We start from the raw sequence: 17,122 nt of genomic DNA, 5'->3' as shown, positions 1-17,122 counted from the left end.
TCATGAAGTTCAAACTCAACACATCATTTATCTCATATTTATAGGGAAGAAAATTCAATCATTATCTTTAAGGAGAAAAAATATAGTGTTCGATATTTTTTAAAAAGGAGAGGCAGTGACAAAATCAGGAAAGTGACTAAAAAGTAAAAAAGGAACAATAATGATAGATGTTTCTCTCTTACAAGTGATTGAAATTGCTCCTGGAAACAACAAATGTTTTGTCCTCTCCTGCTGGTTTTATGGAAACCTTTACAAAAGCCACAAGCCAAGATGTTGTAAAATTAGAAGAAGATTGGCATAGAAAGCAAAGCAGACATTGCAAAAATTCAACATCCGAAAATCTTAAAATGATATCTATGCTATATTTTTAAAGATGCCCAAATTTTAGTTAAAAGTTCAAATTATATCTAAAAGAAGTTTAAGAAATTCCCGTGTCAAATGAAACAGACCCCCAATAAGAATAGTTATGCCTTAACTTGGTAAAAGAGTAAATCCTTTCATACCTCTAAGGGGATGTCATAGCTATGACTACTTTTAGCAGCCAAATAAGGAAGAGGAGGTGGGTCCTGCAATAAAAGTCATATATATGAGTCATTAAAACAGTATATGAAAAAATCCCAAATATATAAGCCTGAGAAAGTACAGTTTCAACATCTGGTATCAATCATAACTCAAGGCAACGTTTGTTGATTACTAAAATAATTATAGTACAGATATCATCTCATTAAAGATATTGCAAACTTGGCTGATCAACATGGATAGACAAGATTTAAGGTTCGCAATTGCTGTCAATAGTTGCTATTGAGGTTATAATTGGAAATGAATAATAGTATAAGCAATATTCACAAAATTGATGAGCAATTGTGACTTTTTTCAATTAATGATGATTTAGTGGTACCAATTGAAAATTTCTTTCTATAAAATATCACACACAGCATTTTCTGCTTCTCAATCCACTAGTGACAAGCCATAGGACCATGCTTCATGTTTCTACAAAATTCTCTCATAGTTGTAAACTCAGACTTGAGAATTACTTTGTGAGGCCAAAAGTTTTAAAAACTCAGCAATAACTCAGCAATTTTATCGAACATTTTAAAATACATAAAAAAATTTAGATATTCTTCAAAACAAACATAATACAAAATTCGTAGAACATATTACTGAATTCCATCATATATAAATCAAAATCAAAGTTTAGTACATATCATAGACCAAAAAATGACTTCAACATCTAAATGAGTTACAATGCCACATCTATTAGCCATGTCATATGTAGAAGTTGTCTTCTCTAAAGAGATTTTTGGCAAATGTGATAATAACATCTAAGTCAACTGACTCAAGAGTTAAAACCCAATTACTCATCACCACTATGTCACAAGAGATGCCAATAACTAGTAGGGATTTGGGAGTGAAGATCCCAATGGGGTTGAGGCGCAATGCCTCTTGTAGGGGTCAAGGGGCAACGCCTCTAATGGGGTCAAGGGGCAACACCCCTTGTGGAGGTCTAGGGGCAACACCAAAGTAAAGCCTTTGAAACCACACAAACTTTTATGGCACATGCCATTTTCAGAATTGTATCACTTAAGGGCGAAAATAGGTGTTTGGTGCTTTTTTGTTTATAAAAATGTTTAAAAAATCATATAAAATTTTTAAACATTCGGTGGAAAAACGAAGTTATACTCATTCAAGTGAGTTTTTGTATAGTTATCATGTGCCCTAAATCGCCAATCGTGTGTCGGACGAAGGTGGAAATGAAATGAAAAACAGTGAATTTTTTAAACTGCAGGCCAAAAAAAGTCTTCATAGCAATTTCGACAAATTTCTCACTAAAAATCACCACAAACTTTTCAAAAACCCTTCACCGAGTAACTCGTCGAGCTAGCTCACTTGCGAGTTTTGCAACTATGGTTCTCTTCACCTCATTGCAATTTTGATTGAAGAAAAAAAAGAATCAAATTATAAAATTCTCAAATTTATTACAACTAGATTATTCCTTCTCTCTTTTGTAACTAACAACGAATGCATTTTTTAAGTTGATGGACATTTTGTAAAGTCTAGGGGCATATTTAATAATAAGATATGTCAAAGGGATTTTTTTAAAACTTATTTTTTAAATCAAATGTAAGCGCTTGGAATACTATAATTTTTTTTTAAAGTTTCTATAGGCCTCCAAAGGCTTCCTTTGCAGCAAGAAGGGGTCTCAATGGTGAGACCTTAGAGTTATTTTCTAGGGATTTTCTTCATAATTCGTTTGTTGCTATTTCACTGTTAAAATAAAATCCATAAAATGCCTTATTCTTGGGGTATTGTCTTGTCTTAACTATTTTCTTGCACTTTTTGTTAAATTTCTAATAAAATTTAAAAAGTTCACAATATTGAAAGTCAAAACAATGCATCAAGCATAAACTTAAATTTTGAAATTTTGACGGTCAAAACAATTCATCAAGCATAAACTTAAAATTTTGATTCAGTTCAACTAAGTGCAAAAGCATTTCATGACCGACAAGAAAAGCATTGTGTTGCAAGGTTCATCGAAACCCCTTTCCCTCCCCTATACCCATATGGGTGCAATATGGGGTTCGAATGGCCTAGAGTTCACCCAAGGTCCACCCCAGTCATCTTGTGGGTCCTTCACAAAAAAGACTCACAGGGTATCCAAGGTCTACACTTTTTTTGTCTGATTTCAAAGAGAGAAGTGAAAGAATCAAAATTTCCCTCCAAGCTGCCATTCCTGATTTTCTAAGGTTGTATTTTTCTTCAAAGCACTTTGTGAGAGAAATACCTACACCAATAGGAAAGAAAAAGCTGCACAAGGAAGATTTCTCTATCAATGGTGATTTAATTCAATAGTGGATAATTCATATGGGAAATTTTTTTGGACATGTTTCATCCACTCTCTCAACTTGATATTGCAAAAGATTGGTACAAAGATTGAGTGGGTCAAAAAAACCTACATAAAGGCTGAGGAGATTCAAATTTTTGTGAGAAATCATCATACATCAAAAGCCATCTTCAAGACCTTCTCCAACTTCAAGTTTTTTTAGTAAATTTATTATTTAAAAAAAAAATGTTATACTTTTTAATTTTTTAATTTGTTTTACTTTTTACGCTATGATAGATTGTCAGGACTCAATTCATAGCGCACACAATCATTTTGAGACAGCTAGTGAAGTTGCAAGAGGCATTGAACACTCTAGACATCAACACTCTTTGGAGTGTATGGAGGCAATTACAAATAGAAAGAACCCAAAATGTCATAGCAATGATCCTAGATGATGAGTGGTGGGCTCATGTGGAATATGTTTAGAGTATCATTGAGCCTATCATGAGTAGGCTTAGGTGTGTTGATATAGATCAACCATGTTTGGGTGAAATTTATGATGGCATAGACTCCATAGTTGAAAAATGTAACGTCCCCTTCTCCGCAGTGATTAGTTCAATTGGCCATTAGCCTATTTCGGAGGCCCGTAGGCTAGTCGGGAACAAAAATTAGGGTTTCCTATTTTCTAGGAGGATTCTTTGGTGTTTTCAGGGGGTGTATGTGGGAGTTTGACAATTTGGATTCTAGATTCCTTCTGGGTTTTCAGAGAGCTTCAAGATGGTTCAACATGCATCTGCATCGGGTGACTTTTTCTGAACTTACTATTTTTAGTAAGTGCGACGGCTGCTCAGAATGTGGTTAAAATCACTTTGGAAACACTTATTATTTTTAGCAATATGCTATTTTTAGCAGGATGTCAGCAAGCCTATTCAGATGACTATTTCCGGCAGGTCAGTTTGAGCAGTTGGTCTTCCAAACATTTTTTGGTGCTATTCTTGGCAAGGGTTCTTCAGCTCAGTTCAGTGACTATTTCTAGCGGGGCAATTCTCTCAACTTGTTTCCCCATATCCTTGGAGCTTGTTTTGGCAGGTACAGTATTTGATGAAAAATGGTCTTTTAAATTAAATTATAACTTAAGGCAAAGGTTGGACGATTTATTTTAAAGGGATTGCTTAAGTTATATTGATATCTAAGTCATTTCCTTAATTATATATTGGGCGATTTATTGTTGAGGAAAAATACTTTATAAAGTGAAATATTAATAAGGCAAGATGGACGCCTTATGGAGAAATAAGTTAATTTTATAATATATTTCACTTATCTACCTTGGATGCCACATTATGATTTTATTGTCATTTTTATAAAGTATATTTGCTCCTATGAGAAGGTCGATTTGGAGAAAGGAGAAATGAAATGTAATTTCAAAATAATGTGAAGTGAATGTGCATTTGGGTTTGGCGTTCATTTGGAGGGAATGTGAATTTGAATTTGGAGACACAAAGTCTATAAATAAGAGCGTTGGGCTCTTGGTTTTGGTATCCAAGAATTTTTATAATGAAATGCTGCCGAAATGTAGAGTGAAAGCTTCAGGGAACGCTTACCTCCTAGCCATAGCTTGATTTCTTGCTTGCAATACAACAACTGGTCGAGCCAGAGACTTCTCTTCATTCAGAGGAGTGGATTGAAGATAATGTTACAGATTTATATATCAGATTTCTGATTTTTGGGAATGCTGTAGTGTGTTCTTGTTGCTAGTCGCGGAGTGTGCTGAAGTGGATTTTGGATCGCAGGTCTCAGTGTGTCATTCTCCTCTTTCTAGTTATTTCGTCTATCTTTCTTTATGGTTTAGGTGATTCTTTTTGCAAGTTAATAGAGCTTAGAATGGTGTTTAGGATTTTATTTTTGCAAAATCGTACCTTAGCTGGCCGTACCATGTGGCTGAGCGCTTTGGAATGCGTGCATATATATATATATATATATATATATATATATATATATATATATATATATTATTGGGGTCAGTTTGCCATGTTTTGTTGTCCTAGGAATGATCACCTACCTCCTAGTGATCATTTGCTTTCAATTTTATGTCATTTGGTTAAGAATTGGGTGACTTATAAGTGTTTTAGTGTGATTTGGTGTTTCTGGTCTGTGTGTTTTCAGCGTGCTGGAAGTATGTCAGAATTAGAGTTTTTGGTGTTTGGAGTTGGTTTTGGGGTGTGTGAGTTCATTGGTGTGAAGAGAAAGGACTTGGTTTCATTTACAGCTGTTGGTCATGTTATTGCACTTGGTTCATCACTCTTATATGCTATGATTCATATTGTAATGTCGGTAGTAGTACTAACAACAATTTCTATTGTTCTTTCTTGTCCCACTGCATAAGTGGAAGAGGTTGGCCTTGCCGCCTATCTTTGGAATGGTGATTTCTCTTAAATTGTAATCCATATTGTGCATTGTAAAGCTGGTTAGTAGTACTAATAGCTATCTAATTGGATTATTGCTCTTAGCCCCACTGCATAAGTGGAAGAGACTGGCTTTGCCGCCTATTTTGAATATCGTAATACTATCCCCCAGCTGCATAAACGGTAGAGTTGATTGTAATTTCATTTCTAGTCCTCCCGCTGAACAAGCGGTTGAGTGATTGCATTATTCACTTCTTTAGCTTGTCCTTGGCTGGTTTACTGCCAAGTGATTGCATTGTTTTCATTATCCCGCTATATAAGCGGAAGGGGCTGGCCTGCCGCCCGAAGATTGTAATCATTTTCAATTATTGGCATCTAACGATCCCCTCGACACTGTATGCTCTCACCCTCTCAGATTGGGCTCTCGGTGATCAGAAAGTGGAGGGTTACTTTCAGCAACATTTGGTTTTCATTTCCTAACCATAACAAGTGTTGTGTTGAATATAATTGTGGAAAAAATTTGGGAAAAATTAAGGGAGATATTACAAAAAAATAAGGACTATAATAGAAGCCTAGAGCATGACTACACAAAACCATTTTCCAAAAAAGTACAAATGACCATACTGTTGGAACAAGATGACCATGCCCTTGCATCTCCTAGCATTTGCTTTGTCCCAAGAGTATTATAGCACAAAGATACTTTTCTTGCTTAGGATGGTGGCACCATGTAGAGATGAAGAGGTTGATATTTGATACAGGACTGCATTCAAAAGAATATTTCCAAATGTACATATACAAAGTTTTGTCTCAACTGAGTTTGGCCACTTCCTATCTTCTAAGAATCATGATGTTTGCGCTCTTCAACACAAGCACATAAAAACAATCATGAATGGTTGTACCTACATGGCCAAGACTATTTTCTTGCAACCTCTTGCAATAAAATTCTACCTCAAGAATGTATAACCCTCATTTTTCTTTCAGTGCTATATATTATAATTTTTGTTTTATAAATATAAATGTTGTATGTAAATTAAATAGGTTGCAACTTCTTCTTCAATTGAACGAAATTGGATTATATACTCCTTTATCTACTTAGCTAGACGCCAAGATATTCCTTCCCCATTTGGACAGCACAATCAATGGGGACAAATTTGAAGCTTGGATTTGCAAGTAGGAGGTTCACCTCAAAATGGATTTGAACCATGCTAACCCAAATAAATTATGATCAATGTAGTTCATACAAACAATTAAGTCATTGCTTGGTGTCAATATCATTTATCACTTCTAGCTGCAACAAAGCAACATATCATCCAAAGCTGTAATTTTTTTAATAAGGCTATCAAGAAGGCAACTTTATCCCTTGAACAAAGAAGAGTTATTGGTATCTTCATGAGGCATCCAAACACCCTTCTCGAGGCTGCTTTCATTGGCCTTGTATGGCAAGAAGATTGGGGTTTTCATCCGTTGGGGCTTGCTTTGCAATCAATTCAAGACTTCCAATAGAAGGCTGGTCTTCTAACAGTCATTATTTGTCTTTTCACAACCATGAGAATAAATTATCATAGACTTCAATATTTCTTTCCCAATACTACATGTCAACATCATTGTGTCTTTGTTTCTGTTTTTTGATTCTCTCTGATGACTGTCATGTTTTGAAAAAGTTAATCAATGATCTCAAAGCTGCATGCTTGATCTTTAAGCATGTATTTGGCTTGACCCTCACTATCATTTTCAGTCATGATTCGCCCTTTAAGAGTCACTTTTCGCAATTGGTGTGAAAGATACTTAGCTGTCGCCATACTCCACTTCTTTTCATCTGTAGAATGAAGTTAAAAATAGTACCTTAGTCCATGTTCTTTGATTCTATTAGCAAAATCAATAGCTATCTACCTACATATCCTTCAATATGGCTGCAACCAAGTGACAAATATTCCTACGGAGAAAGCGTCTTTTGCAGCCCATCATGTCTTTCACTCCCCTTGGTATATTAAAAATCTTCATTCATCTTCCAATTCCATTAAATGACTACAAATAAGAAAGCTTCTTCTTCTGTGCAAAATATGAACCAAATTTTGGGAAAGTCTCCAACCAATGGCCAAATTCAGAAGAATCTCCAACCTCAGGCCAGATTCAATGTCATGCCTCCGCCTTAATAGCATTTTCCACACCGTCCTTAGGATAAGTTCAAATAGAGATATTCAGAAAATCATTGTATTAATAAGACTTCACAATTTACAGTAGAAATTAATACACTAAGCCAATGGTAATCTTCATAAGAAAGATGAGAAAGCAAACTAATATAAATAGCAGTGATTAATAAATATAATTATACAATGCAGCAGCCAAATCCAGGTGTTAGTCACTAAGACCGACTAGTATAATAAATAGACATAATTATAATAATGGTTAATAAAGGGCCGACCCAGCCTAGGAGTATAAATAATTATTGATTATTCTAAGACACCGACCTGGCTAGGAAGAAACTAGGCCAAGGGATTAAGCAACTTTGAAAATAAATTCTTTAAGGCCAACTAAGTAGTTAGCAGAGGTAACGGTTATTATTACAAAGAGGCACCAATAAGAGACACAATCCCTTATGGAAGGACAGCCACTTCCAAAGAACAAATATCTTCAAGGAAACATTAAGATATATATATATATATATATATATATATATAGAGAGAGAGAGAGAGAGAGAGAGAGAAGGCCACGATGGGGAGAAGGGAGAAAAGGGAACTAAATAAGGATCGGTCTCATAAAGAGCAGAACAGTTATGAAAACTTTAGTGAATCAGACATATAGATCAGTCCTGAAACCATTACTTATTGCGGGCTGTAGCATTACTATTTATCTATTGTATGCATGAGATACTTAATAATATGCAGGAATGATAAGCAATTAACATATTATTGTTAGTATGTATATATATGCAAAATTAATTATCATAAATATTCATCTAAGGCTCATGGAGGGGAGAAGGATATGAGAGATGCAAGTAGCTAGGGATCCATTTAGGTAGAGACACCCCAAGTGGGGCTGGGAGGCTGAATGGCGAGTGTCATTTTGTGCTCCTAGGCCTGATGGAACAGTTCAAGGCACCTTGTATGATCTTCCAAGGGGCTCCATAATGAGGATGGGTTGTTGGGAAAAGCCTTAAAGGAATCCAAATGCACATTTTGTAAACTACAATGATGATTAAGACAATGTTTTTAACCCAAATAGGAAAGATCAATTTCATATCTAACATGATTGAGGAGTCTCAATCAAGATCTAATTGGTAAATGATATCTCTATTTCATTTCTTAGTTTACTTGGGATTAAGATTTAGGGAAAAAACTAGGGAGTTTACAAAAGGGGACATTACATTCAAGAAATTTTATGCTATCATTAAACACCTTACTCTTTCCATATTCCTAGTAACGTTCGACTTCAATTGGATAAGTATATGTTTCACATCACAAAGTGAATCCTATCCAATATGGTACACAAACAATCCTACAAGCAAAAGGCCCTAACAATTTGTGTTTTGATATCTTACTTTAGCTTGCCATGTTTGATGTGATGAATGTTGCTATCTTAGTCAAACCTAAATATTTCCATAACTAATCCTGTAGTTATTATTGTAGCTTTTCAATCTCCATTAACAAAAATATTTGCCTGATACTAACACCCAACACCATGTAGAAGCAAACCACTACCTGTCTGCTTAGATATGTAATGTCCCTTCCTTAGGCATCTCGAAGTTTTGTGGAGGTTGACCTACTATTCAGGGTCCCGTAGGTCAGCAGGGTGGTTTGGGACCCAACCCGAGGTTGTGGGATTCAGTTTGGAGCTTCACAGGCCTTTCAATTTGATATTTGGGAGTTGTATCTGTGATTAAAATTAAAATTCTAATGTTGGCCTTATGTGAATAGTGAAAAGTGAATAGTAACTGTGTTTGCCCTCTCGGGTGAATACTTAAAGCAGGAAGTACGTAATGCAAAACAATACCATAGATATCAGACAAGTATCAGATATGTTATTCTATTCATAATTCGTGTCCTTTACAAGTTACAATGAGGAGTATATAAAGATACCGAGGGGGTGCGAGCGCCAACCGCCGCATCGCAACTGCCACCCCTTGGGTGCCAACTAACAAACCCAATTACGACTTAATTAACTATTCGTATTCCCGTATACAATAATGCAGCTAACATCATCCCCCCCAAAAAGAAAAGTCGTCTCCAAGCGACTTACAACAAAATGGAGAATACATGGAGCTCGCAAAATCTAGAAGAAGAAAAAAACTAAGTGCAGAAGGCGTCCCTGATGAAGAAGGCACCGGTGGTGGTGTAGCAGTGGACGCCAAGCGCCCACGGAGCTCATACACCTGCTCCATCCTCCTCTTGAGATCCCGTTCCGCGACCATCTGCCGCTCCATAGCAGTCTTTACCATGTAGGCTGCCTCAAGCACCTCCTTATCCTTCTTGTCCACATTTTCCAGGGCACTGACCAACCGAGTCTCCAACAGCTCCCTCGAGGCCCTCTCCTCCTCCAACTGTGCCAGCAAGGCGGACTTCTCTGCTACTAAGATGTCCACCGCTGCCTAGTTCTGTGCCATGGTAGCCTTGAGCTCGTGGAACCTGGTAGCCAGCTCCTCCCGAGCTGTGACTGCTGCCACCCTCAAAGCCTCAATTGTAGTTGCCATCTGTTGTGACCTCCGAAGCTCCAGATAACCTTCCCGGAAAGCCTGCTCTACCTCTCTCACCAACGACTGCATCCGGGTCTCGCCAACCCCCTCAGTGAGGCGCCAAGCCTCCAACATTGCTAGGCTCTCCGTGTCCGGCCACCTAGCACACTCAAAACACCTCTCAAACTCAGCTCGGCATCTCGTGCGGGCAAAGGTCAACAACCCTTCCATCCGCTCAACCATGGTCGCATCGGCCTGGAGCGTGGCAGATGACACAAGCCGCTGTGCTCCCAAAGTCATCTCAGTAATAAACTACTCCAACTCTGCACCTTGCTGACTTCCCACTGGCACCTCCTCGGCTCTGTATGAACTGGTTACTACCACAGCAGGGGGTGAAGCAACCCTCTGAACTACCCTGTTGCTCGGGGAACTCCCTTCCTCGAGATCAATGATATCCAAAGAATACGCGGTCCGCCCTGGGGATAGAGTGGCCTCTCCCGGTGCCATGGGTGCCATCGGGTAACGGCTCAACCAGCTAGTGAGGTCATCATGAAGAGTGCCTGCTGTCGTCATTGCCTCCTGCATATATCCAGGTAACCCTGGCACATTCTGTCCTGTCACATCCGGCACTTCGTGCACCATGGAAGCCTTTGCACTTGCCAAGGTCTCCACCTGTGGTGGTGTCATGGCTATCGTCGCCCGAGACTACCCGAAACTAGGAACTGGTACCGTGGTAACTACACTCACTATCCCGAAGGACCGCAGCACCGCCAACGAACAAGTCTCTGGTAAGCGGGCTGGTGTAAAGTGGACCTACACCTCTGATGCTACAGTAGACCCTACTGTACCTGCAGACTCCACTACCCCTTCTTCAGGCAACTGGTCGCCCCTTCTCCCTGTCAGTCGAAAACTCCCTCCGCTTACCTAGGAGGTGTCTGTTGATTCCTCCCTGCCGCCGTCTGCATCCTCAGCCTTAGACTCTTCCGTGTCGGACTCCATATCGGACATGGCGGCCTTCTTTCGTTTTGTGCCCAAACGTGCCTTCGTGCCATGTGCCAAGACGTCTAAGTGTGACCAGTAGAATATGGGCGGCTGGTTTGGTGCAACACGGCCCTGTGGCTCCAATGGCTGTGAGCCCGAGGTGATCTGTGTGCGAACTGCGTCCAAGAATAATCCAATGGCGTGATGCGGCATGTAGAACTTCTTGTATTGCAGCGTCATGAACTCGTCCATCCTATCCGCCAATAGTGACGCCCAATTGTATACCACTCCATTGTGCAGCCCGTTCATCAGTACTATCTGTGCAGTGGCTATGTCCGACGCGTGGGTGGCACTTGTGAGGCGACTCTTCACCACCGACAACAGGCATCGCCATACTCCCTTGGCGAAAAATTGTTTCTTCACTCCCCGACTCTTGCCTGCACTCTTGAGGCTATCTTTCTCGGCCTGGGTAAGGTTATCGCGCAACATCAGCTAGAGCAGTGTAGCACGATTCTCGGGGGATATTTTCTGGGAGGTGTCTATTTTCTTTCCTTTTATCCCTGGTATGCCAAATACCCTAGTGAACTCGCCTGTCGTGAATGACACTGTTATCCGCTGACGTTGATAATCAAATACCAACTGGTGGCGATGTCTGTCATAGCTACCAATCATGGCACGCAAAACCACCTCAAAGTCTTTTATCGAAAAAACTGGCATCTGGACCGCCCAGTTTACTTGTGCCTGGTGAAGGCTCTTCTTTATTAAATCATCCGGAGGTGTCTTTGCCCACCAGTTCCGACAGTCGATTCCATTCAAACCCTCGAACATAACATTATCTGCCGTTATTTCATCTCTGTCCTTTGTCGCCAAGGGTTTGGGACGATGTTTCTTGCTTTTTTAACTGGTGCTCATACCGAGACTACCTGCAATGCGCACCCCAGATGGTAGAATCCGTTTGCCTGTGTCTGCACTGGTTCCTTTTTGCCCTCCCTGCAACTTGTCTTCTAACGGCTGCAACCGCTTCCGCCAATCTGTCTTGTTCCTGTTTGTGTCCATTAGTACAGATTACTTCTTCAATTCTGCTTTTATAACCCCCTTTGTTTTTTTGTTTTTTTGTTTTTTTTTCCAAAATAAAAAACCGTCTACCCGTAATCGGCACAGACTCGTGCGGCTTGGTGCGTGCGGGCTTGTGCCGACTGCAGCTGCGCGGTTGTGCGGCTGCGCGCTATGGTTGTGCGGCTTCGCGGTTGCGCGTTGTGCAGCTGTGGGTGGAAGCTGTGCGGGCTGCACATGGAGGCGGTGGGAGTGTGCGGCTTCGGTGTTGTGCAAGCGGGGTTTTATTGGCGGTTGGCGTTGGCGGTTAGCGGTTGGCGTGTGCGGTGACCACCGCACGGTGGCATCCACCGCCGATGGTGTCACCGTCGGTGGTTCCACCGTACGGTGGGCCCACTTTTTTTTCTTTTTTCTTTTCATACATTCGTCATGGTCCGGGCTCCCTCCGTTCGTGGTAGATTTTTAATTTCGACCAATTGACGGCATCTGGTATCTCTTCCCCGTCCAGTGTCCACAACTTAATTGCCCCGTTGGTATTGACCTCGCGTACCTTGAATGGTCCTAGCCAACGCACTTTGAATTTCCCAGGTTTAATTTCGTTCCTTCCGTTGAATTTCAATACCAATTGCCCAGGAGTAAACTTCATTCGTCGGAGATGCTTGTCGTGCCAAACCTTCCGTCTTTGTTGGGCCGTCTCTGTCACCCATTGAGCCATCATCCTTCGTTCGTCCAATTTGTTCAAAGCATACAGTCTCTCCCTCAAGCTTTCCATGTCGCCAAGTCGATTATCGATGGCGATCCAAAGACTCGACACCATGAATTCAACTGGCACCACCACTTCTTGTCCATACATTAGCTGGAAGGGAGTCTGTCCAGTAGTTACCTTGTAAGTTGTTCGGTATGCCCAAAGTACTGACGGTAGGCGCTCCTCCCAGTCATCCTTCTCCACTCCGCAAGACTTATATATCACCGACATTATTATTTTATTGGTCGCCTCGGCCTGCCCGTTCGCCCGTGGATAGTAGGGGCTTGATAAGGAGTGGAAGATTTTAAACTCGATTGTTAGCAATCGGATTATGTGATTTACAAAATGGCCTCCTCTGTCACTCGTTAGTTGGACTGGAATCCCATACCACGTAATGATGTGTTCATAGATGAATTTTGCTGTATTGACCGCCGAATTGTCGGGTAAGGCCCATGCCTCCACCCACTTGGTCAAGTATTTTGTTGCCACTACAATGTATCTGCATCGTCGAGCTCTACTTGGTTTTAATGGTCCGACGAAATCGAATCCCCATCTCTCAAACAGTTCCTGGGCATTCGATGGGTTGAAGGGCATAAAATCCCTTTTTAATGGTCGTCCGGCCCGTTGGCATGTATCACAGCTTGTTACCCACTCCCTGGCATCATTATGTAGTGTCGGCCAATACAGTCCTGCCAACAGGACTTTCCTCGCTGTGGTGTCAGGCCCCATGTGTCTACCTAAGGGCCCTTCATGTGCTTCTCTTAAGACGCCCGGGATTTCCTCTTCTAGGAAGCCATTAATGAGTTGGAATGTCCTGGTCCTTAGTACCAGTTTCCTTCTTTCTCCTGGTGGCATCTCCCTCGGAAATTTTGATGTCGACAAATATTCCCCCACGCTTACGTACCAGGCAGGGAGAACCACGATGCGAAATAAGTGAGCGTCTGGAAAATCTTCGTTCACTCCTTCGACTGGTTCTCCTAACTGGATTCTCGACAGTTGGTCAGCTATCACATGGCTCTTCCCAGGTCTTACTATAATGTTGAATGTAAATTCTTGCAGCAATAGCAGCCATCGACTGATTCGTCCTTGGATAATTGGCTTATGTACCAGATACATTAAAGCCTGGTGGTCCACGTAAAATGTGAACGGGGTGGCGAGCAAGTAATGTCGAAATTTCTGGACGGAGTACACCATCCCGAGGGCTTCCCTTTCTGTGGTGCTATAATTTTTCTCTACCTTCGACAGGAGTCTGCTTGCAAAGTAGACCGGGTGATCTAGCCCGTGGTCACCAACCTGCGCTAGTGTGGCCCCTATGGAAAAGTTGGATGCGTCAACGTGTACGTGGAACTCTTTGTCCCAGTCAGGATAGGCTAGGATTGGCACACCCACCAACCGTGACTTCAGTTCTTGGAAGGCCTCCTCCTGAGCCGTTCCCCATATATACCATTCACCTTTCCTTGTCAGCTTGTCCAAAGGGCAAGATACTCTAGCAAAATTTTTGATAAATCATCTGTAATACCCTATGTGTCCTAGGAAGGATTTGACTCCCATGACATCTGTGGGTGCCTCCATTTCCACTATCACCCGAATCTTGTCTGGGTCAGTCTTGAGTCCAGCCTTACACACTATGTGTCCTAACAACTTCCCTTGAGGCACCATGAATCTACATTTTGGGGGGTTGAGTGCTAGGCGAGCTCGCCTGCATCTCTCCATGCATTCGCCCAGTGCGGCCAAATGTGTATCTTGGTTACTGTAGATGGACTAGTCGTCCAGGAACGCCCTGAAGTTCCCTACTGACATCTTTTCAAATATGTGAAGGATTATCCGTTGAAAGGTCGTTGGTGCGTTGCATAATCCAAACGGCATTCGATTATATGCGTACACGCCATCCTCCACTATGAAGGTGGTTTTTAATATGTCTTCTTCGGCGATGGCTATCTGGTTATACCCAGAAAATCCATCCATGAATGAATAAATTTCATGACTGGCCACTTCTTCCAAGATGCTATCCGTGAATGGTATTGGAAACGGGTCTTTTATGGTGACTGCGTTAAGGCATCTGAAATCCACGCAGATTCGTATCTGGTTTGCCTCTTTTTTAAGGGATATCACTATGGGCGATACCCACTCGCTGGTCTGCACTTTAAAAATAATCCCGGCTTCGAGCATATGTTCAATTTCATCATTCACTCTTGCCGCATAGTTTTTATTCATTCTACATGGCCTCTTCCGTACAGGTACGGCCCCAGGTACGAGTGAAATTTTGTGTACGCACAGTTTTGGCGGCACCCCTTTGAGGTCCTTATACGTCCAAGCGAATACATCCTTGTATTCCATGAATATTTTAAACGCAGCGGCTTTCAGGACTAGGTTCCAATTGTCGCCAACCAGGATGTTTTCTGGCTCTGCTTCCGTGCCGAGGTTTGTAGGTTTTACCGATTCTTCGTACCGGATTGGTTTTGTCATGTCGAACCTGTGTGCTGGTACTTCATTGATTGGGGCATCCCCTTCGGTGTATTCCCCGTACGCCGGCGGAAATTCGTTCTCGTCCCGATCCTCGTCCACCTGCAACATGTTACACCCATACAGCAACTCGTAGTCCTCCATTTGCTAGTGAAAAAGCCCATTAAGGGAATCGGTCTCGTCCTCAGAACATCCTTAGATTCCGAGAACGCCTTCCTTGTTCGGTTCCCTTCCGTACTTTCCTCCATCAACTCCGCCTTCGCCATCTGATTCCAACTCTGACACGAGTTCTTCACTCACAAGTTGTGTCTTCAGGTCGATAATAAATTTTCTCCCGGCTTTTTCCATTGACAACGTGTTACGCTTCCAGTTGTGATTCACTCTGGCTGCCACCAACCACCCTCTGCCCAGAATGGCATCGTATCCTTTCTTGGCTAGCGGAATCACCACGAAGTCGAGGACAAATGGTTGTGTCCCGATGGTCACTTGTTGCACCATGAGCGTTCCAAGGGGTTTGATACCATGTTGATCCGCTCCCAGTAAGTTAAAGGTTGACGGCCATAGTGTTGGTTTGCCAAGCTGCTTCCAGGTTTCTTCCGGAAGCACATTCACTCCGGACCCGCCGTCGACGATAGCGTCAGTCAAAATGGTTCCCAGTATTCCCATTTCTACCACCGCTGGGTGTCAGCCACTGTATAATGTCAGGACCAATGGGTCTATAGGTGTTTTGCCGGTACCATCCGTATTCCGGGTTGCCCGACTGTGCGGGGTTACTTGGACCGTACGTAGGAGTGTCGTACGTAATTGCGGCATCGTTTCTAGGAGGTCCTTCATTTTTACCGGCACTTCAATCTGCAGCATTTGCTTCAGGATATTCTCCTCTGCCTCAGATCGGGAGGTACTTACCGCTTCCTGGGTGCTCCTTTGTGCCAACATTTCCTTCGCCACTTCCGCCTTGGCCTCCAGCACTCGCTGCTTCTCCGTGCGAGGGTCCGGGTATGTGGCCTTCTTTGCCTGCGACCGTGTGATTGCCAATACCCGTTCCTCCATCCTGTCGATGTTGAGCAGGTTTACTCCAGACTTTGGGCACGTTTCATCATCGTGGTCTCCAAGCCCACACCATTTGCATAATTTTTGTGGAGTTTCTTCTGAGGTGCATTCTCTAGCAAAGTGGCCCCATTGATTGCAGGCTCGGCACTGGATCATTGGCCGTCCCTTTGCATCATATTGGATTCGGCTCCTATTATTATTATTGGTCCTCCCCCCTCGCCGGTTGTTCCGATATCCGATGATGCATTATTGTTGGCGGTTTGCGAAGTTCCGACGGCCGGCTGCTCTTGCGTGAAGAGAACTTGTTGGTTCCTGGTTTTCATATTGTAGGGACATTCCTTTGTCAAATGTCCCGCAATCTGGCAAATGTCACAGAAAGCCTTCTTGGGACAGGACCCCTTGGTGTGTCCGTCACTCCTACAGTCGGTACACCACACTTCATTTTCTTCCGTCTTACTTGTACTCCCTTTCATGGCTTTGAATTCTTTCAGCATTCGTTCCATGTCCTTTTGGAGCGCGTGTACCTTTTTACTCGATTCACCACCGTTGCTGCTTTCCCCGTCAAAATCTTCATCATCCTTAGATGAATATTTATTACTTTTCTTCTTCCTTGATGTTTTGTATTCGCTCTCTAGGTCCATCGCCCTATTATAGGCGTTGTCATATGACATAGGGGGTACAATTTTCATTTTTTTCCGTAGGGAGGATTTCAATCCTTCCACAAACCATCATTTTTTCAAGCCCTCAGCCGATTGGCTCTCCATTTTACCCAACAATTCCTTTAGTCTCCTGCTGTATGCTCGTACTGTCTCCTTAGTACCTTGCTTGGTACTATATATCTCTGTTACAATTTCGTTGTCATCACAGAGCAACCGAAACTCCTCCTTGAATTCCTTCTGTAGGTTGACCCACGTGGCCACTTTTTGCTTATGTACATC

At 42.0% G+C, this 17,122-nt stretch overlaps 1 protein-coding gene across 2 annotated transcripts in view; it reads right to left on the bottom strand.

Moving 5' to 3' along the window:
• The window catches only part of LOC131044213 (fumarylacetoacetase), a 122,806-nt gene that overhangs the window by 22,769 nt on the left and 82,915 nt on the right, over window positions 1-17,122 (bottom strand). For both annotated transcript variants that reach the window (XM_057977489.2, XM_057977490.2), the window contains 2 exons: window positions 504-566; window positions 183-247 (listed from right to left, as the gene is read on the bottom strand). In XM_057977489.2, coding sequence (XP_057833472.1) covers window positions 183-247; window positions 504-566 — 128 coding nt within the window. The remainder of the gene's footprint in view (window positions 1-182; window positions 248-503; window positions 567-17,122) is intronic.

This window comes from Cryptomeria japonica, chromosome 6 (assembly GCF_030272615.1).
Source record: "Cryptomeria japonica chromosome 6, Sugi_1.0, whole genome shotgun sequence".
NCBI lineage: Eukaryota > Viridiplantae > Streptophyta > Pinopsida > Cupressales > Cupressaceae > Cryptomeria > Cryptomeria japonica.
The sequence above is the reverse complement of the archived record's forward strand: the minus strand, read 5'-3'. Positions and strand labels throughout refer to the sequence as shown.